Source organism: Protopterus annectens, chromosome 4.part0 (genome assembly GCF_019279795.1).
Source record: "Protopterus annectens isolate FY-2018-M chromosome 4.part0, PAN1.0, whole genome shotgun sequence".
Classification (NCBI taxonomy): Eukaryota; Metazoa; Chordata; order Ceratodontiformes; family Protopteridae; genus Protopterus; species Protopterus annectens.
Genome location: NC_056733.1, coordinates 793358729 through 793384151, shown reverse-complemented (window position 1 = coordinate 793384151; position 25423 = coordinate 793358729). Strand labels below are relative to the sequence as shown.

General features: G+C 37.0%; 1 protein-coding gene across 12 annotated transcripts in view; it reads left to right on the top strand.

The window, feature by feature from the left end:
- The window catches only part of LOC122799590 (RIMS-binding protein 2-like), a 2967700-nt gene that overhangs the window by 1018799 nt on the left and 1923478 nt on the right, over positions 1-25423 (top strand). For all 12 annotated transcript variants that reach the window (XM_044068753.1, XM_044068745.1, XM_044068749.1 and 9 more), the window contains one exon: positions 8474-8614. In XM_044068753.1, the coding sequence (XP_043924688.1) occupies positions 8474-8614 (141 nt within the window). The remainder of the gene's footprint in view (positions 1-8473; positions 8615-25423) is intronic.

The following is a 25423-nucleotide window of genomic DNA, read 5'->3' as shown; positions in this document are numbered from 1 at the left end:
ACACTATGTTATGCAGAGGGGCTTCGCCCTCCACACCCCCCTACTTTAATATTCCAACTCCGAGATCGCACTACAGTGGGGTAAGGGAAATCTCCCGTTTACCTCTATATGCGGTAGCACTAAACGGGAGACTTCCCGTACCCTACCTGCAATGCCAGCACTCAGATGGCACACACAAACACACACACACACACACACACACACACACACACACACACACACACACACACACGGCACCTTGCTGCCCTGCATACACACCCAACATTCCACAATCTCACTTACCTGGCACTTCCACTTTAAACCTTAGATTTTCTGAACATATATGTTCTGGTCTCAATGATCAGAACGTCGATGTTCTGAACATTCGATGATTTAAAGGGAACCCAGATATATATATATATATATATATATATATATATATATATATATATATATGTGTGTATATATATATATATATATATATATATATATATATATATATATATTATAGGTTCATAGGTGTGTACTAGGCTAATGGCCCTGGAGCCTTTACAAGCCTAGCCCATAGGATTCCCCTGGCATCTTGCCACCCAACCTTAGTTCCCAGTGCCTCTGTCGAGTAGAGCCATTGGAGTGATCCACAGGATGAATTTTCTGTTTCGCATCCACTCATCAAGATTTCTCTTGAAGAGGGCCAGCCAGTGAGGTGCTCTGTTTGACATGTATGGGAAGTCTATTCCATAGCATGCGCAGTCTCTGGGTATAGGTTCATAAAAGATTTGGATACTGCCAGATTAGAACCATCAACACCATTACCTATGCTAACTCCCCTAGTCCACTGAGCCACACAAGCTGCCATTCTGATTTATATACACAGGTTAAGTAGTTTCAATTTGGTTAATACTGAGCATGATTATTTGTACTTGTTTTTGCATAATTTTAATTGTACTATTTTATTAAGGCTTTGTTGATTTAGTTTTTTTTTTATTGGACGACGGACGTCATAGCTCTCAACCTTTTAGAGCAGGAAGTCTGGACAAAGCCATAAATAATGGGGGGGACAAAGGCCCAAAAATAGTGACACTTTTTAAATATTGTTCTTACAAAGTTAGAAAGTTGCTAGAATAACAGATTTTGCATTCACATGAGTTAGCTGTAGAGTATAAAGTCTGAAACTCAGATGTCTATCATTTTTTCTGACTTCAATCTTCAATGGTTTACTAATGATTTGCCAGAAAATCACAAATTTAGGAGAAACAGACCAAAAATATGAGGCAAAAATCTGGATATTCTGTTTGAATCTCTACAGTTGAGAGGTATGTTGGACGTATTTCTGGTCATATGACTTTTGATAGTATTTAAATGGGTTGTACGTACTTGAAACAATTATCTGATGAAGTCCTGTATACTGATGAAGTCCAGGATGAAAGTGCTTCTTTTTCTGTGATTAAAGTGTTTGACAATTTTCCTGTGTGAAGGACATTATTTCTTTGGTTCTTGGTTTGGTTATTAGATGCTATCTGAATAAACCTTTAATATCCACAACTTTCTAATATTTTTAATAACAGAAGATTATGTAAATGATCCTCTACTTGTCGTATGTTGCAGGCAGTAGTACTGACTTTGCATCTAACCCCCACACATGACTGCATCCACCATTTAATTTAATTTGAATTAACTCTTTTGTGTAACCTTTCCTTTACCCCCCCCCCCCATTCTGTGTTGTACATCATTCCCCAGCTCTTTACTGGCCTTTAAAGGCACCGTTTTAAGTATAGCAAACATCATTTTCTTATATACTTTTAGAATACCATCAACAAATCAAAAATATCCTTAACTTCTGCATATTTCTGTAAAAATATCCTTAACCACGCCAAACCTATCATGTTCTTATTGTTTGTTTTCCTGAACAACTTAGCTCTTCTGAACTTTAATTTTCAGTTCATTCACATCTTCATCACCATACTAGTTTCCTATCCAGTTCCCAGACACAGGTACTACCTGGCCACTATGAAATGTCTCTAAATTACGTTTGGTTGTCTCCGTTGTATCCTGCACTGACACATCCTAACTTCTTTCCTTTTCCATCAAACATTCTTCCCTTTTTATTACAATAGTTATTAAGGGAGATGGTACTGCTTCCCCTCCTCCAACACAACAAATATATTTTTATTCATATTCTCAATTTTTATTTTATCTTTTAGATTAATTCCTGTGCCTTCGTTAATGTTTTTCCTACCTATTCAACTCTTAATACTCATGTAGCGTATTAACACGTTGTTATAGGCTAATCTTTATCAGCCATCCGCCATTCTTTACAGTCGCTATAAAAATCCCCCAGATTGATTCCACCGTAGACAGTTAGTAGGCTCAATAATCCCTTTCTTGTACCACTTTACTGTTTAGTCTAAAATGCTTCTCCCATTTAACACTCCGTTTACTACTGTTCAGTTTCACACCATATTGTCCTATATTCAGGGAAAAACAGTTATCACATTTCTCCTTTTATCAGCAATCACCTGCAAAAAACATTTTATATTGTAGATATATTTGTTTTCATACGCATACTGCTCAGACGCCCCAATCTTCAAATGGTTAACCTTAAACTCTTTCCATTTCTCACATCTTTATCATACTTTATTCTTTCTTTACCTTTACTAACAATTCCTACCCATAAACATGTGCATTAAGTGAATAAGGTACAAATATCTTATTTTTCTCATGTAAGCATTCAATAGCAATATCACTGTATGATTTTTTTTTTCCAAAAGACAAATCATAACACATTGATAAATTAGAATCTGTAATAATTACATTCAAGGCTGTTGCACATAAAGATTCCTGAATTATCAGGGCTGGCGCTGAATGTCTGTTTTGCAAAACAAGCCAGGCGACTTCCCTTATCTTATGTGCTCCTTTGCATCTCCGTAATAAACCTGATATTTTTCAAATATACATTATTCTTTTCTTCTTGCGTATCTCATCATAATTTAACATGCCTTCTCTCATCACTTTTTCAGCTCTTTACATTTTTAGGCATTATTAAATATATTCCCTCTTTCCCCATATCCTAAACATTGGTATATTTTTCTTTTTTCTCATGTCTTTCACTTTCTTTTTATTGGTCTGTGCTGAGTTTTCTAACCCCTTCCATTTCTCTGTTGATCTTTTTCCCATAATGCACTGTCTATTCATTTTGCATAACGTCAAACATTTAATTAGGTTTTAAATTCCCTTCCTTTCTTTCTTGCTTGCAGTTTCTGTTATCACAAAGTTTCTTCCTGCACCGTCAGCAATGGCTCCTTTCACTTTTATGTCATTCCCACCTTTATTATTCAGACAGACAAGTCAAAACTCATATACTTGCCCTTCTCAGAATACATTTATGCACAGTTTCATTTTTACTAAGCCCCTTAGTCATAAGCTTCTCCTCCTTTCTTTTGACTGTTCATAAGTAAATGACTCCCTTCCTCACATTTGGCTGCAACATTTGTACTATTTTTAAAATAAATAAGATTTAGTTTAGGAACTAATTTACTGTTTTTCACATTTGAAGAAACAACGTTCTCCTAACCCTTTCTCCATAAAAAATAACACCCCCCTTTTTTTTTGTTCCCACAGTCTCACAGTGTCAACTTAATTCTTATATTGTCTTCAACACAATGGAAACCATTTCTTAATTGCAGAAAGGCATTTCTCTTTCATTATAAATACAGATTGTACATAAAAAAACCCTTCCATTGTTTTATATGTTGCCTCATATCAAAATTGGAAACCACTTTTCCCAAGGTGCATGCTTTCTCAAATGACTCATTGTAAAGAGATTCTTTCCTCTTACAAACCAATAAATATGTATCATGAGTATGAACCTCCACAAAGAGTCAACAACAGAATCTTAGAAAACATACTTGTTTGACGACTCTTATTATTTTCCCAAGGTACCTGAAGAATACAAGATTCCTTCTTCTAGCCAAATATGGGTTACAAATGGCCATTGGGTGATGCAGTGGTGCAGTGGTTGTATTGTTGCCTTACAGCAAGAGGTTCTCTGGTTCGATTCTCAGCTGGTGTGCCTTTTGTGTGGAGTATGCATGTCCTCTGTGGGTTTCCTCTGGGTGCTCTGGTTTTCTCCCATGTTACAAAGACACGCATCTGGAGCATTTCTTCCAAGGCCTTTGCTGAAAATTGGTTTGTTCCAAGTCAGACTTTCCCAGTAAACAAATGTTTTACATTTTCACTGATCATTTCTGCTCATGCCTTTCGACCTTAGTACAAGACATCTGGAAAAGTCAAAAATAATGGGGACATAGATCCAGAAACAGGGACAGATTTTAACTACTGCTCTTATAAATTTATAAAGTTGATAGAATAACAGGCTCTGTTTCAGCATGCATTTTTGTAAGGGATATGAAGTCTGAAACTTAAATGCCTGTCACTGTTTAATGACTTTCATCTCAGAGAATTTCCAGAAAACCACAAATTTTATGAGGAGCAGACCAAAAATATGACACTAAAATCTGGACATTCTGCAAAAATTCTGGACAGTTGAGAGCTACAGTATATTCCAGCTCTTCACTCACCCTCCTTCTGTAACCTTGTCCACTTGTATCACACCTTTCCTAGTGCTTACAATTTAATTTAACTTTGTGCTTCCAGCTACACCATATCATTTACCACATCAGACGCAGTTTGATTTCTGAGAAATGATTGCATTTATCTGTCACACAAACAATAAATTCTCCTGATCCTGTCACAGTTTCAGAAGACAGTGTTTGCCAGTATTAGCATCTCTTCTTAAGTAAAAGTTTACTTAGTAACTCAGCTGTTTCAGTTTCTTCCATCTTTACATTCTGATTCACAATATCCCCATCAGCTGTACCATATAAACTGCTACCCTTGTACAGAAATAATGGCTTTGTGAAAGAGTATGGTAATTCCACCAGTGTCTTGTTTGTAGTAGTACCCTGTCAGGTCTATTCTGAAAGTGGTCACAAGTCTCTTTGGAACTAATAAGTAAAAAAAAAAAAAAAAAAAGTAAGTAAATATATAAATACAAATAGTGCTTAGTGCAGGTAATGTTTGTTACAGTGACTTTTACCATAATTTTATATGTTCACAATGATTGTTATAATTTGCACTGCAGTTTTTCAATGTAATCATTGCACACTGTAACTTACTTCAACTATGATCCATCCATCCATCCATCCATTTATAGACCCTTTTTCCTATTCTATGCTGTATTTTAACTTGTACTGAAGCTTTTCCCGTGGGACTGCAGTGACAGTGACAGTCTGTTTCCAATGACAGTGAACTAATCCAGCTGGACTTTTCAGTCAACATATCTCTCTATGTAATTTATCTATCTGAAGCCCAGACAAAACTACTAGGTATTACTATTGACAATAAGCTCAAATTTGATGTACACGTTAATCTGGCCATTAAAAATACTAACAAAAAGCTAGATAGCCTCTACAAACATAAAGCATTCCTGACCCATAATGCTAGAAGTACAATTGCACGTACACACCCTCTCTCAACACTACTGTATGCCTCACCCATCCTGATTAACTTATCCAAAACAGAAATCAATAAAATGACAACCTGCTACAATCAGATAGCCAAATTTGCCAACAACAGCTCCTACAGAACACATCACTGCCTAAACCTAAAGCAATTGGGCTGGATGGAACTACCTAACGTACTTATTTATAGTCAGCTGGTTACTACTCACAAGATACTCTATCAACAAAATATATCACCTTCACTGGCTAACATTGTCCAACAATATTTCTGTCCTAGGCAACTCCGCTCAACTGACAAATTACAGTTAACTGTTACTAGATCCAACAACCATGCTGGAGATTCCCTTTACTCGTCTTATGTGGCCAAAACCAGGAACTCCCTGCCTACATCCTTATCCCCGATTATCTCATTACCTACATTTAAAAAGCTATCTACAACTACCTCAGCAACAAATGGTTATGTCCCTGTTCAACTCCAAACTAATACCTGATCCACTCCAGTACTATTGTAACCATTGTCCTAAACTAGAGGCCTATCTGTTACTTGCATATAAATGTATACCACATCAAAGGTATGATAACATATATATAATAGTGTTAGTATGAACAATGTAAAACTGTTTATGACTATTGTAAACTGTGTCTGTACTTTATACCATAAGTGTCTGTAGTTTATACCTAGAAGTGTCAATAACTAGATACCCTAATGGATCTAGATGAAATATGTACCCAAGTTTGTCTGTATGTTCTGAAAAAAATGTCTCCTTTTGGAGCTGTACTCCCCGGGCCTCCACTGAAAATGGACATATATCCAGCTGGACTATCCCGGTTAACAAATGTAAAATAAAATAAATAAATAAATCTTATAATGTTCTGTCAGCCTGGACCAGTTTTCTCAGTAGAGTAACATGTTTGAAAAGCTATTGTGCTTGAAAAACTTGAATCTTTGAGCTCTTTCATGAGGTTTCATTTTAAACTGATTTTTGACAAGTTTACAAGCTGCAAATATTTGTTTTTACTCAAGACCCTAGATCATAACTCTTACTGTATAGATATGAATAATTATTTTTCCTTTCTTAATTCTCATGTGTATTGATATTGAAAAACTGATCCAGATGTTCACACTTTTCCTATTATCGACATGTTTGTATTTTTTTTTTTATTTCACACTGACTAGCAGTCTTCCATCCTATCATAAACAGTTAGCCACTTCCCTCTTGTGGGGGTACGTGGGTGGCGGTGAGTGCTGATCATGAGAGATCTCTGTTCAAGCAGCCATTAAAGTTTTTCTGCTGTATAACACTAACTGTTCTGCTAGTGACTGACCTGCATGCAGACAGACAAGACATGTGGAGCTGCAATGCTTCCTTATTGAAGCTGTGCTTTGCAGATAGACATGTGGGCCTGCTATGTCTTCCTCAATGAGATTTTGCTTTGCAGACAGACAGGTGGGCCTGCGGTTCCTTCCTTTCTGAGGTTGTGTTTTTTCCTGCACATTCCTAATGAAGGCTGCTGTACTGATGCAAGCCACACATTATTAGCCCAAGTACTACACCCTGTGCTCCTCCATTTCCAGTAGGTGCTGGTATTGCAGCAGGTGAGTCAACATTGGCTGCCCTCTCCCAATATCCCTAATCAGCTCCAGCCAGTGCAAGTGTTGCTTGGTAAATCATAAATTCTTGGTTATCTCGGCCATACTCAGTTATTCATCCATATTTACCAATGAGCTAACATGTCACATCTGAAATTTTCCAACAAAGTCAGTACATATGATACCCATTTTTTTTATTCTCTTCTTCATCAAAATTCTTACACGTCTATAAAATCCTTATTGCAAAGAGGAAAAAAAAACAGTTGTTTTATGCTAAACGGCACATAAAACAATGGTAACAGTTCACAGGTTAAGACAAAATCCAGAGTGCATAAAAACAGAAACATGAAAGGATCAAATTGAATTGCACAGGCTAAAAAGCTAAAAAGGTACTGTCTCAAAAGTTATGCAGCGTAGTGCACATCCTCAAAATTCATACTATCTAGTATTTGCTAGTACTGCAAGAAAACAATGTAACATCATAGTATATATGTAAGATACTGCGACAGCCAGTTTTACATTTTTTGTTTTTAAAGACTGCTGTGTTTTCCATTTTGTATAATTCAGTATGATTTTATATTTTGCTTTATGCTACCTATTAAATTGCCAAACTCTAGAACACCGGAGATCACAAGTAAAGTTTGCTTTCCTGCACTGACACACATTTATTATTTATGTTGCTTAAGTTTAATAAGATAGCAGTTGTTTTGGAAGCAGTGGTCGGGACCTACACTATGAATGTAGGCATCATTGACTATTTTTTCCCCCTCTCCAGTTCAAATCTGCTTCTTTTGAAGCTAATTACTAAAAAGCATATTCAAATATCACTGGTTCAACTTGCTTCATTAATTGACAGAACACTTGCACAGCTTTTGATATACATTCAATGAAAATGTCCAAGCCAAATGTTTAAATATAAAAAATGCATTATTAAGTCTGCCTGGCATTTTATGTATATGACAAGGTTTATTTTTAGCTAGTCAATGGCACCCGTCAGAACAACATTAATAAAATTGCAGAGTTCTAGAAATAATAATAGTCCCTAGGTCTAGAGAACAGATACAAAGTCAACATGTGTGACGATCTATCAAATGTCCCTTTCCCTAGCGCTGAGGATACGGAGAGTTCAGTGTTTTGACGTCAGACTGTTTATATAAAGAACAGGTGTTCTGTTGCTTGTAACACGAACATGAAGCTTCACATTGTGTTTGTTTTAGTGAAACAAGGGTTGGCTGGATAATTCCATTTTGTTTCCTATTCCAGGAATTATTTTAATGTGCATGTCAGAAAATAAACTGGACCTAAGGATGTTTGCAGCTGACTGCAGGCATGGCAAGTAAGTGAATTCTGAAGCCTTGCCTTTTTTTTTGCTTCCCCGCAGCTAAGCGATGATCTTTCTTGCCTGTACCCTGCTGTGCCACCAAAAGCATTTAATCGGCTCCGAGTTCTAGAAGACAAAAACCAGACTTTAAAGGCAAAGGTTGCTGCACTAAACAAGGAAAAGCAACACTGGGAATTTTCAGTAAGTTCTGAATTCCGTTTCTGCAAATGTCTTTAATAATTTATTTATGCTTTTAATGCCTTTAAATATGCATTTTGTTTATTCATTGTATGTAATGCTTAATCATCATGAATATGGGCAGTGAGTGACAGCAGAACGTTTCCCTTGGTGAGGAACGAGATGAAGCTGAGGGCAAAGTCATTGTTTGCATGTACCGCTCCACTCTGATGCTGGAATGAATTCCATGAAATGTTGATATCTCACAGATAAAAACTTCTGGGCAGAATGCAGTACTATTATATACAGGATTATGATTATGTCTCTGATCTTACCCAGCATATGTTTTCTCAGCATAGACATCAAGAAACTCACCTCGAAAGAAGAGCAAAGCGAACCTCAAAAGGTGAATCTTGATATCCATGTTAAGAACACATAACTAGTTATCTATGATATGTATAATTCTCATTGCACTGTTAGTTATCAAGGGCAGTAGTGCAAAATGTTTTACAACTTTGAAAGCTGCAACACTTGTAACACTGTCACAGCCAACAGTTAAGGATGTAGCCAGCCATGTACCATTTACTCTACAGTGTACACTTTTAAAAATGTTTATTTGGTGCAATGGCATGCAGTACAGTTTACATTTAAAAAAACTGTGACATATTTACCATGATGCTATGTTATTGTTAGGTTGCCTTTTTTGTCCAGATGAGTATTATTTTCAGAAGTTTTTCTCTTCTGTTGATAAAAAGATTCATGCTCAAGAAATGTGCTCTACTATGTGGAAGGCTATACTTTGGAGGTTATATTCTTGAAGCTGGTGTACTGTACAAAAAGTCCAGGCTACACTCTTGCCAGAGCTTTAAAAATGTTTTAGATACGTTATTCACCTATACTTTTTTCATTTGTGTGACTGTGAAAAGTAAAGTGTATTTTAGCTTTTAAAGCTGTGAAATCTGTTGATGCTTCTCTGTGAAGGGTGCCATGCATGCTGCTGAGGATTGATAGGTACATAACAAATGTTATTACGCACTTTTGAACTCTATTATGAATGGATCTCTTGGAAGAGCAGTGTATAACAGACTTATCTTTTTGCCTATTTCAAAGATGAATCATTTCAATCCATGTACTGCAAAGTGTTTTTACACGTATAATGTTAGTTTGGGTACCTTTTCACAATTAAGAAAGCATACTAAAAATGGCATTAAGTGTTTTATAAACAGCAGAGCAAAAATTTGCAAACGTTTTCTAATTGTTTATATGTAAGCATGAGCTGATAAATACTGTTAATTCCTGACAGAAAGTAAATCTTGGCTCTTTGACTATTCTCTGCATTTACTTTGGGTGTGCATACAGTTGCATATACAGATGTCAGTAGTGGACTACTTTTAAAGTAATGATCAACATACCTCTCGACTTCTTTGCTAAAGAATTACGGACAAGGTCCCAAATCAGCAACAATGTTTCAGTATTGCTCTAATATACTTAAAAGATTGATAGAACAACAGGTTTTGCATTAACAAGCTTTTTTTCTGAGCAATAAGGAGTGTAAAATGCAAATGTCTGGCATTATTGACTGACTGTAATCCTCACTGTTACCAGAAAATCATACATTTAAGAGAGAGGGGAAAAAATATGAGGCAAAATCAGTGGTGCTCTACAAAATCAGGAACAGTTGAGAGGTATGCTGGTCAATATTACTGTCTTTTCTTTTTATATCAAACACATCGCATGCCTTTAATCAATGTCCTTAAAATATATTTACATCTGACCTTAGAGCATATTGTGACTGAATGCTTGTTATGCTGTACAGTGTTATAGTATATTTACTTCTGACCTTAGAGCATATTATAACTGAATGTTTGTTATGCTGTACAGTATTATAGTATATTTACTTCTGACCTTAGAGCATATTGTGACTGAATGTTTGTTATGCTGTACAGTGTTATAGTATATTTACTTCTGACCTTAGAGCATATTGTAACTGAATGTTTGTTATGCTGTACAGTATTATAGTATACTTACTTCTGACCTTAGAGCATATTGTGACTGAATGTTTGTTATGCTGTACAGTGTTATAGTATATTTACTTCTGACCTTAGAGCATATTGTGACTGAATGTTTGTTATGCTGTACAGTGTTATAGTATATTTACTTCTGACCTTAGAGCATATTGTGACTGAATGTTTGTTATGCTGTACAGTGTTATAGTGTATTTACTTCTGACCTTAGAGCATATTGTGACTGAATGTTTGTTATGCTGTACAGTGTTATAGTATATTTACTTCTGACCTTAGAGCGTATTGTGACTGAATGTTTGTTATGCTGTACAGCGTTATAGTATATTTACTTCTGACCTTAGAGCATATTGTGACTGAATGTTTGTTATGCTGTACAGTGTTATAGTATATTTACTTCTGACCTTACAGCATATTGTAACTGAATGTTTGTTATGCTGTACAGTGTTATAGTATATTTACTTCTGACCTTAGAGCATATTGTGACTGAATGTTTGTTATGCTGTACAGTGTTATAGTATATTTACTTCTGACCTTAGAGCATATTGTGACTGAATGTTTGTTATGCTGTACAGTGTTATAGTATATTTACTTCTGACCTTAGAGCATATTGTGACAATGTTTATGCTGTACAGTGTTATAGTATATTTACTTCTGACCTTAGAGCATATTGTGACTGAATGTTTGTTATACTGTACAGTGTTATAGTATATTTACTTCTGACCTTAGAGCATATTGTGACTGAATGTTTGTTATGCTGTACAGCATTATAGTATATTTACTTCTGACCTTAGAGCATATTGTGACTGAATGTTTGTTAAGCTGTACAGTGTTATGGTATATTTACTTCTGACCTTAGAGCGTATTATGACTGAATGTTTGTTATGCTGTACAGTATTATAGTATATTTACTTCTGACCTTAGAGCATATTGTGACTGAATGTTTGTTATGCTGTACAGTGTTATAGTATATTTACTTCTGACCTTAGAGCATATTGTGACTGAATGTTTGTTATGCTGTACAGTGTTATAGTATATTTACTTCTGACCTTAGAGCATATTGTGACTGAATGTTTGTTATGCTGTACAGTGTTATAGTATATTTACTTATGACCTTAGAGCATATTGTGACTGAATGTTTGTTATGCTGTACAGTGTTATAGTATATTTACTTCTGACCTTAGAGCATATTGTGACTGAATGTTTGTTATGCTGTACAGTGTTATAGTATATTTACTTATGACCTTAGAGCATATTGTGACTGAATGTTTGTTATGCTGTACAGTGTTATAGTATATTTACTTCTGACCTTAGAGCATATTGTGACTGAATGTTTGTTATGCTGTACAGTGTTATAGTATATTTACTTCTGATCTTAGAGCATATTGTGACTGAGTGTTTGTTATGCTGTACAGTGTTATAGTATATTTACTTCTGACCTTAGAGCATATTGTGACTGAATGTTTGTTATGCTGTACAGTGTTATAGTATATTTACTTCTGACCTTAGAGCATATTGTGACTGAATGTTTGTTATGCTGTACAGCATTATAGTATATTTACTTCTGACCTTAGAGCATATTGTGACTGAATGTTTGTTATGCTGTACAGCGTTATAGTATATTTACTTCTGACCTTAGAGCATATTGTGACTGAATGTTTGTTATGCTGTACAGTGTTATAGTGTATTTACTTCTGACCTTAGAGCATATTGTGACTGAATGTTTGTTATCCTGTACAGTGTTATAGTATATTTATGCTGTACAGTGTTATATATATATTTACTTCTGACCTTAGAGCGTATTGTGACTGAATGTTTGTTATGCTGTACAGTGTTATAGTATATTTACTTCTGACCTTAGAGCGTATTGTGACTGAATGTTTGTTATACTGTACAGTGTTATAGGTAAGATAGTTGGTCCTTCACAGTCAAGTGCTTTTATCTTAGATTGCTTCAACCATGTGAGTCCCTGGCATTTGACTCAGGAAGGACTCAACTCCCTAAGTGCAGCCTGTTGGAAACTCATCCAGATGAAAGTTTTTATTTTATTTTATTTATTTATTTTTATTTATTTATTGCTGTGCCAATCCCCCTGCATCCCTTACATCCTCCTTAAGTTATACACACCAGCACATTGCCAGCACATACTTAGAAGCCACACTACTAGTGATTTCATATAGAAAGCAGTAAGCAGCAAGTTGAACTCGACTAGAATGACTCTCGTGCAATCTGCACACATAATCTGCACTTGAGCAGTAATAATTAAGCTGCTTGGATGCTTGGATTTTACTTCAAGCTGATTTTAGCTGTGCGTCATCTGCACTATCACGACTGTCAAAACAAATACTCTTTTACAGATTACTTATCTGCACTGAAAGTGCAGTAGGATAGTACAACCGGGTTGAAAGTTACAGTGACCTGGGTTCCAGCCTTAATCAAAGAATTTATTTTTTTCTCTTCAAAAGCTATACTGTTTTTAAAATTCCACATTTGAAGCATACTTTTCAGCTGTCCAGAATTTTACAGATGTCTGTATTTTGCTATATACATTTCATAGATTAGTACTAAGCTAACTGCCTTTGCGAGCCATTTTAAGCCTAGCTAATTATCCCTTGTGAGACTCAAACCCTGCACCTTGTGTTTGTAAGGCAAACATCTTAACCATTAGGCCACCCTCCCAACCTCACAATTTGATCTGTTCCTTGTAACATTTGTGATATTCCAGCAACTTGTTGAGGAGTAAAGTCACTAAATAATAACAAATATTTGAGTTTCAGACTTTATAACCTTCAGAAAATGCATCCTAATGCAAAACCTGCTATTCCAACACCTTACGTTTAAAATTTGCCCTGATTTTGAGCCTTTGTCCCCTGATTATTTTTTTGTTTTGTCCAGAATTCTTGTGTTAAGAGGTTGTGAGGTTTGCTTGGAAGTAATCTAGATTTAAGATGTATTAGAGAGAAGCTGGTTAGTAGAGTAAAGATGACTTTCAGTGCAGCTTAGATTGAAGTGCTAGACAAGACTTAACTGTTTCGACTCTTGGGTCGCTGTGTGTTTCATAGCTGTCATTTTGATTTCTGTGTTTATGAATGACCTGCAGAGACGTCCCTTCAGATGTTTAGATTAATTGCAGCTGAGGTGTTGTTTGAATTTTTTTATGTGTTGGTTATTGCTGTATGAATTTTATCACTGTATTATGACAGCATAATAAGCAATTAGAAAGAAGATACAGCTAATAAAGGTAATGCGGAAATTGCTTGCAGTATCTTGTCCTTCCATGGATGCCTTAGAGAGAAAATATCACCTGACCTCAGCTCTGTCCTGTGATTAGATAAACAAGACTGGATGGCCTGTTCAAGTAACAGACTTAGGTGCAGTCACTGGCTTATTAAATAAATAAATAAATAAAAGCAAGACCAACAAACATGGCTTAAAACAGTAAAATTCACATTTAATATACATTTAAACACATGATAAGCACGTTCACGCCTAAAAGGCGCTTCATCAGATCAGAATACAAAACGCAAAAAAAGGACCATATTTATACAATATTCAATCATTCAAATTATCAATTAACAGAGGCATTAATAATAAAGACTACGTGATCTAAGTGTTAGTTTTGAAGGCACCATTTTATTCAAGCCAGATAATTTATCTGCAGTTTAATAATCCATTGCATTTCAGCTGTTTCAGTAATGTTAAAATCACCTCCTCTTACATCTATACGCATCAGTTGTAGTACTAAAAATCTAAAATGATGTGATTGTCTGTGGATGCCAACATGTTCAGTTAAAGCATTAGTTACTTTGAGTAAATGCTCTCTGAGAGACCTATTTGTCTTACCTACATAGAAACATAGACCCTGCAAAATGCTAAATAAGCAATATTTGTGCTTCTACTAGTGGCATATAGGTCAGGGATATAACTTATGTTGGTATTTTGAACATCTCTTTTCTCCTTTAAACTTCTTGTTTGTGGGGGGGGGGGCAAACACCCACATAAACCGAAAACTAATATATACTAACTTTGAAACTGCCATACCTTGGAGAAAGGGAAATATCCCAAGAAATAGCCATGTCAGACTAAATATATGTAAGTCCGTTTTTTGGCCATTCAGTCTCTATGTTTTGGGATTCACTCTAGCAGGTTCTGATATTTCAAATGGTTACCTAAGTACTACCTTGTTTGCAAGCAGACATTAAGTTTTAATATATGCATTATGATATCACCTTAGTAGCATTAACAGCCTATCATGAGTAATGCAGATGAAACTATACCACTTTCAGGCATCTGTCAAATTGGGAACACCTCCATCTCTGCAGTCCTGCCCCAAGGGTGACCTTTCTTGAAATAAACTAAGCTTATTCATCACTCTTTTATAAAGTTTTGTTTCAGCTAAAATTTGTGTTAAATAACTACGAGTTTCAGTGCCACTGTACTTGAGTCACTGATTGCAGCTTTTCTGCTGGGCCTCAAAAAGAATCTCACCTAAGTCTGTACATGGAGAAATTCATATCACACTGATATGATACACTGTTCTAAAAGAGCTGTTCCTCCAACTTGAGTTTTCTAGGATGTCCTAGATTTTGGCAGTCTTGGCTGCCCTGTCCTCCTGTCTACAGTTGGTAGAGTGGGATTTCTTGCCATCCTGCCATTGCTAAAGAATATGGTTCCATAATGCACTGTCAGTAGGCCTTTTCTGTTACCATTGTGTTTTCCCTTGCCTCTGTTCCGTGTTTATTTTTATCCTTCACTGTAGTATTTACTTCTCACCTGTGGAGTGGTGTAACACCTTTGTGTGGTACAGGAAAATGTTGTTGCGATATAGCTAAGACTGCCTAGGAAGTAATGTCCATATATAAGTCTTTACAATATGCACCCTTGTATGCGCTACATGTGATGGTACTGGGGACTTAACAATGCTTTTTTGCCAACTTGACATTTGAAAAGTTCAAGAAACAGTAGGTACAGATTACTTGTGTCAGTGTAAGTGCATCCCATTAAGTCAGTAAGGATTATGTGAAATATTTGCCATTGCTGTTTTAAACATTTTGCAGAATAAACGGGTTTTCATTTGCCTGCGAAATCATTTTAGTTAATAGTCACAAGAATGCATTACTAAATTCATTTGATTGAAAACCATTTTTCTGATGACTCTCCTGTTAAAGGCTTACTGTACAAGTGACTACAATATAGATTTCCTCCTGAATTTTATTTGTGTAATGCACCGTTCAAGTGTTTGGTTCAGGTGATTGGTCTATAACTACTGTTTGTATCATGTGGGAATTTTCAGTCAATTTAGTTAATGCTATTGACATAAGCGGAGGGAGTGGTCATGAAAAACATGCAGAAGGTATACAGCTGCTGAAATACAAAGCTGAAACTAAACTAATTACTGCATATAATGGGAACAGAGGCTGTATGGTGCTATGAACAGTTTTGCCTTACAGTTTTTATAGATGACATCCTAGGTTTTTGTTACCCACTTACCCACAGCAGTCTGTCTGTATTACTAGTTTCAGATTGACAGAGCCAGACACATCACCATTTTTACATAATGTCCAACATGTTTAACTGGGACACTGTTGCTGTACCTTAGCATTCATTTCAGACTTCTCTTCCTCATATACTTTGGTATAAATTGTTACTCTTAATGCTAAAAAACAAAAGTGAATGAGTTCATAATGCTGTTAGATGTTTGCATGACAGAAGTTAAACACATGTGGATCACTGGCATAATAACATCTCAGTGGCCAAAGGTCCCAAGCCTGATGACTTACTATAAAACTATAAACACTGGCAGAATAACATAGTATAGACACTTGTATACTTGACAAGTCCAAGTACCTTGAATCGACCAAAGGTCCCAAGTAAGTCTGATGGAGCTGCAGAGCTGCAGTCAGCACAAGTTCCTTAAGCTTTAGAACTGAAGGAGGTAGCGGCTACAGAGAAAATAGTGACCAGTTGTACCTGGAGTAGGGATTAAGTGCTATCCTACCACACTGGCACCCTCTTGGAAAAGTCTGGATGTGAGTGTCACAGGCATGGGGGATGGAGGAGTGTTAGCCCAACCAGTGGAAAATAGAAGCATATAACATCTGCCCAGGGCTTGGCAGTAGTAAGAGTTCCACGCCTACCCTTCTATACCTACGAGTCACATCTAACTCCTATAGTGACCCTGTGAAAAGCCACTTCCTTCCATGCAGCTTACTAGGCATGTAAGAAATGGAGGCATATTCTTCAGTAACCCTATTAATCAGAAAGATATTTATGTATTTTATTTTGTTTGTTTACCTGGGTAATGGACCAATCCACAAGAGCCCATTTCAGTCATCTTCTGGAACAGAACTGAACATTTTTAGAGGGAAAGGTGAAAGATGGCCGTCTGAATTTATTGTCAAAGAATTACAAAATAATGCAAGTTTCAGAGAGGATGGTGAGGTAGTTTCAGATTAAGGGGGGGTGGCATTTTTGAGAAGACTGGGAAAGACAGAGTTAGGAGTGATTATCCCACTTAAATAATTCGGTGTAAGCTGGCAAAACCTAAGACTGGAACAATGGTCAAGGATGGGTTTACAAATGCGATTATTCTATAATATTGTTCTAATATGCCTGCATTCAAAGTATGCACAGTTCAGGATATCGTACACAGGTAATATCAAGATGGACAGTGCACACAAAAGGGTTAAAGATACCAGAGATGTGCTCTTTGAGGAAAGCGAACAGCATTGGATGCTGACCATCATGTGATGAATAAAGCCAAAGTGCATTTCAGAAGAAGGAGAAAACGAAGGTAAGAAAGACAGCTAGAAAACTGCAGGATTCGTATGTGCCTTAAGGGAGATCTTTTTCTATAGAGAGGGTGGTAGTATTGTAGAATGACTGCTAGAGAAGGTAGTGAAGAGTAAGTCAACAGGGTTTCAGAGGAGTTGTAGATGTGTGGAGTGCGGAGATGCAGGTGCAGTAGGAGGGGGACAGTGCTAAGGTATTGGCTTGCTGCACCTGTCAGGTGGAATCACTACACCATTGGGTTTACTGGAATGTTGACATGTCTAAAAAGAGCAAGCTTTACATTTGTCTCCACATACATCTTCCCTGACCATCAATGAAACTTGTTTTCTTTCTTTCTGGATTGGTCACTCTTAAAAAGGGGGCCCTATGATTTCACTGAACCAACCTGAATAACAAACATATATTACAGTACAACATAGCCATCTCATATGATTCTCACAAGGCACACTTGTCACAGCTCAGCAGTTTAGATTGCTCTGTGCACTAGAAAAAATACAGTATAGAAAACATGGTAATGAGTTTCACATTTGCAAAGTAATTCTCAGGTTTCACTTAGAACTCTTATGCTTAATATGATGAAGAACAAAAAGGGTTTTATAAAACTGGATTCACATGATGCTTTGGAGCTAAAGAGCACCACTACAACTGAGCTTTGTTCACCCAGCATACACAAAAGTACTCGAAAACAGAATGCAATACAGCACCAAAATCTGCACTGCAAATTTAAACAGAAAACCATCAGGTCTTAGTTACAACTGACCTTTGTCCTCTCAAAGACATAGGAGTACTCTAAATAGACACAACACAGTAGTCATTCTTAAAACTGTAAACAACAAACCATCAGCACTGTTAGCTACAACTGACCAATGTCCACCAGGTGCATAGGGGTACCCTGTTTTAGAGTACACTGCAGGACAATGCATGGTTTTAATTCTTGTATGTTTTTCAGTATTACAAGTGGAAACAAGATCTTTACAGTAAATAAACAGAATACAATAAGCATGTCAACACAGACGAACTATGTAAAACCTGATTAGTATACCAAAATAACAATCAAGTCATTTTATCATATGCCTGGTTGAATTAAGAAACCCTGAGCTTTTATCTGATCAAAAGAGCCTTACTAACTGGTAGAGAGTTGCAAAGGAAGAAGCAGCAGAAACCTGGTTTTGCAGTGGCACAATGCTGCTACTGAAGTGTGCAGCAATCCCTTATTAGTCTTTTGAATATAAAAAAATGACCAAGGCTGCAAGGAGTCACCTGGTATTGACATTCAAGCTTTTAGTTGAAGACTTCGGTTCTGAAACTCAAACGAAAATTTCAGGAGTCGTCTGACTGGCACTTGCGAACTGCTTCTGCTTCAGGCACCGCGCGGCAAGAAAGACTGATGTAATGCCGTCGGCTGCATGTTTTATACCCCTGATGACCTGACGTCATGGAAGAAGGGACAGCAACCGATGCAGGACCCAAGACTTTGTTAATAAGGCTGACTGAGGGCAACCTGCCAGCAGATTTCCCAAATGTAATGACTGCAACAGTGAATACACTCAAACATCTACATTTATGGTAAGTGTACACAACTGTACTGTCTACCTAAAGTTTCCTTACAAAGCTGTTGAAGCTAAAAATGAAAATATAACACTGGACTGTACCACAAATACCACAGTGTCATGCCTGTTTAACTTTAAGCATGTCCTGTCAGTTGTTCTTTGCATAGTGTGCCCAAACAAATAACAACCAACCACATCATGTAAATGTGAACAGGATGGACAACAGGACAGAAGCCTCTAAAACCCCATATGGTTAACAGAGGAGACCAGAGAACCAGAGAACTGAATCTCAAAGTTAACTTTTGAACTTTAGCTGTAGATAAGAATGCAGTCATCCAAGTACAATACTGCATAGTTCATCAAAAAAACTGTAGGAAGTTGAGTGATTTATCTTGTTCTAGTTTATAAGAAGCTGGAAAAATAGGCACACATGCACACGAATGGGACTTTTCTAATGATTTTGTCTTACAAAGATTGTTCAGCATCCAATTGAGAACAAACTGCTATATTCACTCTTAAATGCTAATTGGAAATGTAGGAGAAATACAAATGCCCCCCCACATTGCCATACCTGTCCTCGATAGAACCTTCATTGCCTGCAGATGGCAAGAGTCATAGAATCTGAAGATGAGGGTCTTGAGGGTCTGAACCCCCCACATTTTGTTAGCTCGCAGTATACCCTGCAGAGTTTTCATGAAATCTTTGATACTGATTGGTTTGAAGGTGTCCTTGCCAGGGCTACTTAAAGGCGCTCTAAAGATGCATACAGTCTTTGAACAGCTCAGTCCTTCTGCTGAAGGAATGAATGTGCCAGTTTTTTGCAGCTGAAACTTTGATGTGCATAACTTCCTCTTGCTTAATACATATTTCAAGCTGATCAAACTAATACCATTTGTCTAGACTAATACTGTCAATGTGGGTCTGAGGTGTCTTTTAGTGTCTGTCTAGCTTGCACATAGCTCTCAGTGGGTGTTTAAGCCCAGTATTGAAAGTAGTGATTTGGCAAGGGAAAGTGAACTGGAGCAAACGTGTACATACCAGGTGCTGCAGGATCTGTCAATAACCAGCTGGTAACCAGCTGGTTGCAAAAGACCATCTCATCTGGAACCTTTGTCTTCTAAGATACATTACATGAAGTTAAAACTGTCATAAGCCTTTCTGGGATCATACCATTTTCAAAAAGTGGTATTTAGTTATCTCTTTTAAGGGTATAGAATATGGTGGTTCTGGCGACCCAAAACTGAATCTGAATGGTTGTTAAGCCTCCTTACACAATCTGCCACTGCATCAGAGGCCTTAATAGTTATATGGAAGACCAAATCAAGTGGCCTTTAACATAGCTAACAGAACAACGTGATGAAAGTTATAAGAAAGCAGAAAGGGCAAATGAGACTTATCTGATAAATAGCTTAAACCTGTATTAGTTCAGAAACATCTACATAAATAGACCTCAACACATAGATGTCTTTGAAGGGTTTAGTTGCTTAACAGGTTTACAGAAGAGAGTAATAAGTGTGTTACTTGCAATGAAAGGTACTTCACTGTTACCATAGAAAGCAGTTCAGTCTTCAGTCATATTTTATAGTAGACATAGATGTAATGGCCTGCTTTCTGAAGCCACATTATATATTTGTATGCATTATTCTTACACACCATGTTAGATTTGTGCAAGTTCTGAATGGTTGACCTCATGAATCTTAAATGTCAAACATTTAAAACATTGAAGGTTTGAAAACCATTGCCTCCTTCATTTTAGAGTCCTTCCAAAGTGCCGTCCATAAAAGAAAGAATTACAAATAGCCGTTGCTTCAGCACTGTTACTTCTCCATTATTGGTTACATGTTCCTAGATCCCTCCTGTAGGCTGCACAAGTTCTCACATAAAATGGGTTGTATTAAGCCATGATTTGCAGCTGTTCACTTCCTTGATGATTCTATGACATTTAACTGGGGAAGTGTGATCGCTTTGCCTCCCACACTGCTGTCTGAATTTGTACAGCTTTTTCCTGCAAATCCTTAACTGCCTGCTTTCTCCATTTCCCAGATCTCCTGTATATGTAGATGTACTGTTTATATACAGACTGTACAAGTTTGTGCATGTAGTTGTACTGTGCATGCACAGGCCTTACAAGTATTCACCTGTAGCTGTATTTTTGTACACAGGCAGTGCAAGTGTAATTATGTAGATGTACTGTACATGTACAGGCCTTAGTGTGCACATGAAGCTGTATTGTGTATAAACAGGCAGTGCGACTGTAATTATGTATACGTACTGTACATGCACAGGCCTCACAACTATGCACATGTAGCTGTGTTGTGTATTCAGAGGCAGTGCAAGTGCAATTATGTAAGTGTACTGTGCATGCACAGGCCTTACAAGTATGCACGCATAGCTGTATTGTGTATACACAGGCAGTGCGAGTGTAATTATGTAGGTGTACAGTACATGCACAGGCCTTACAAGTATGTACATGTAGCTATACTGTGTATACACAGGCAGTGCAAGTGTAATTATGCAGATGTACTGTATATGCACAGGCCTTACAAGTATGCACATGTAGCTGTATTGTGCATACACAGGCAGTGTGAGTATAATTATGTAGACGTACTGTACGTGCACAGGCCTTACAACTATGCACATGTAGCTGTATTGTGTATGCAGAGGCAGTGCAAGTGTAATTATGTAGGTATACTGTGCATGCACAGGCCTTACAAGTATAAATGCAGCTGTATTGTGTATATACACAGGCAGTGCAAGTGTAATAATGCAGGTCTACTGTACACGCACAGGCCTTACAAGTATGCACATGTAGCTGTGTTGTGCATACACGGGCAGTGCGAGTGTAATTATGTAGATGTACTGTATTTGCACATGCCTTACAAGTATGTATATGTAGTTGTACTGTGTATACACAGGCAGTGCGAGTGTAATTATGTAGATGTACTGTACATGCACAGGCCTTACAAGTATGCACATGTAGCTGTACTGAGTATACACAGGGAATGTGAGTATAATTATGTAGATGTACTGTGCATGCACAGGCCTTACAATTATGCACACGTAGCTGTACTGTGTATACACAGGCAGTGGAAGTGTGATTATTTAGGTGTACTGTACATGCACAGGCCTTACAGGTATGCATGCATAGATGTACTGGGCTTACATAGGCTTTGTGACCAAGCACAAGGAGTAAATGTACTTTAAACACACAGGCTTTGTGAATTTGGAATTTTTGCTTTTTATTTTTTCATTCCGCATTCAGAGTTTCTTAAACTGCAGATCAACTAAAAGGCTAACCATTTCTGGAGCTGAAAAAAATCATCCCTTACAGCTTTACTCTTAATAGAGTCATGTGGCACTGAATGCAGTTACTTAGATACAGCATATGAACTCTTCCAAGAGTAGACATCTGTTAGTAGAAGTCCTGGTCATTCAGGACCTTGGGAGGTATTATATTTTCATTTAAATGATAATGTTGGGAGGAGTTAGGGGCCATTTAAATTTTGATGCTGGGTTAGGGTCTGATATCTATTCAAATAACGATGCTAGGAAGCATTTAGGTGTCCATTTAAATTATGGTAGCAGGGGATGGGCAGATGTTCATCTGAATTATCATGCTGGGAGGGTGGTGGCTGCCCATTTACATTGTAATACTGGGGAGGGTCTGTGTCCATTTAAATAATGATGCTGAGCAGCATTCACTGCCCATTTAAATTTCCTTGCTAAACAAGTATTAGGTGTCCATTTAAGTTGTGATTCTAGGCAGGGTCAGATGTCTATTATGATTTCATTGCTGAGATAGCAAGATCCTAGAAGTCCATTTCAAGTTTGTTTTGCAACATTATGTAAGGTTCATGAGTTCTTACATTCACAGGTAAGTGCTAGGCTATCAGTCTGCAAACTATTAGAGGCTTAGCCAATAACTAGAGGTCAGAATCAAACCCCATGCCTTGTATCTGTTAGGTAAGAGCCTAAAATGGTATGCCAACCCCTCTCCTGCATATCTACTACTACTATTTAAGAATGGTTAATACCTATCAGATTCAAAAGAGAGCCTGATAACAGCATAGAAAATAATTAAATACTTACAATATGGGCCCTAATTCATAATGACTTCAGTTAGTATTAGGCTACCAGTCATGTAACCGTTCATTATGTTGCTGGGGGAGGTCCAGATCTCCACTTAAATTATGCTGCTAAGGGAGGGTTTGATATTCATTTGAGCAGCTTATAACCAGGGACAGAGACATTTTCCATATGTATGACTTGTAAGCAGGACCCAAACAGTGTGGCTTTTTTTTATTGCATTCATAATTAGATGGCTTTGATTAAGTCACACCATTAGCCTTGCTAAGTCAGAAGGCAGTTTTTGCTATGTTATCCACTTGACTACTCACAGCAATGGTGACATAATCTTCCTGCATGCATGTATTGGGCCTATGTTAGTTTGCTGAAAGTTATTTTCAGCAAACACCTATTCATTGACATATATTCAGTGAAAATCACTTCCATGATTCACTGAATTTTCCAAGGGCAATGAAACAATTTCCCCACAGCACAATGGAACCCACAACTAACAATATCAAACCCACCCAAGTGAGGTGGCTTTGCCCCCCCCACACCCCCTGATATTAGGGGCTGCTCCCCCCGCACCCCCTAACTATATTTACCAACTCCGAGATACCACTACAGTGGGGAAAAGGGAAGAGTTGTGTAGTTGGGCAACTACTTCATTGCCCTTGGAAAATTCAGTGAATTTTGGAAGTGATTTTCTCTGAATATGTGTTGATGAATAGGTGTTTGCTAAAAATAACTTTCGGCGAACTAATATAGACCCCCATGTGTTCTAAATTTCCCAGCAACTCGTAGATGTGCAGAGAAAGTTAAGTGTCCCCAGTGTGCACCACAATCTGAACTTTTTCCAAGCATGAGGTTTTCCCTTAAGAACAGTACTAAAACTGGTGACATGCTCGCATTCAATTTTGTCCTAGTTATTTTGCATGAATATCAGTTCTTTGTAGCTACTCTAGTTTTTTCTCACCTAATCATACACTGGTTGATCGGCTACTATTAGATTATTCTTACATAACATTTACTCTTGTTGTTACACTCCGAGGCATAACTGACTGAAAAGGGGTCAAATAGATTAGTTCTCTTTTCCAGCTAAAAATAAACTACATACTAACTTGATGCAAGTAGTGCTGTTTTATTACTGTCATTTTCATATATGTGTATGTGTGTGTGTGTGTGTGTATATATATATATATATATATATATATATATATATATATATATGTGTGTGTGTGTGTATGTATGTATATATATATATATATATATATATATATATATATATATATATATATATGTGTGTGTGTGTGTGTGTATGTATGTATATAAACACTGAGTTGAGAATTTGCTGCTGTAGCATTAAATCCAAGGAATTGCTATTTTAAGTGAAGTGTTAGGATACCCTGCAGTCAGCAGTGTTTTCTAGGAATGCTAAGTTTGCCCAGTTTAGTTACAACACTTCATTTTTAGAATCACATGGTGTCACTGCGGGGGAAGCTTGTCTAGTCACATTATAATATAACACAGTTTCTCCCCCAGATGACATCACAACATTTTAGAAATGCTGGCTGTGTAATATCGACAGACAGCGGATTTCTGAGCTTCTGCCAACTATAGAAAAGCACTGTACATCTGATGCTTTCATGGGCCTTCATTTGGCATTGAACTGAGCTGTACTGCAATCTGTGTACTAACAGAGAGTCCTTAGGTTTATTTGTGAGAATAATGATGGCATTATTTAGTCATTTTAGAAAAGAAAATCCGACAGTCCATTTATTTCCTGCAAGTGTTCAGTATTACTACTATTGTAACTGTGTCTGATGTGTAAGTGTTTTTATCCCAGTTAACAAGAGTTCTGCCCTTCATTGTAACAACAGAAGGTGAGTACTAAATACTGCAGAAAACCTGCTGGCACTAATCCCACCAGTATCTCTTTCAATGAAACTATTATAAATATCTCATTGTATAATTTTTGTTTCCATATTTATTTCAGTTAGCTGCAGAACTGTACAGCACTGTAAAGAATGTCATATATTTCAAAACGGTATGCCCTATTGCAGTAAACAAGCAAAACACAAACAAAAAGCAACTAAAACCAGCAGAAGACTTGTTGCCATTCACATCTGTTTGTACAATAGCCCCTCTGCCATTGCCCCCCCCCATCTCATCTTGACCAATTCCTCCCTTTATGCTACTTGTTTCAGACTTTGGCTTTCGCTTCCTCTGCTACCTGTGATAGCTAATTTTGTGGCATAACCACCCTCTCTGTGAAATTACACCTCCTTATATGATATCTGATATGATAACAAATGTTAAATAAAATAATTAAATAAAATATCTAAGTCTAGTCTCCTGAGCGTAATACTAGTGCCTTTCTTTTCTCTTCCCTTCCTCCATCTGAA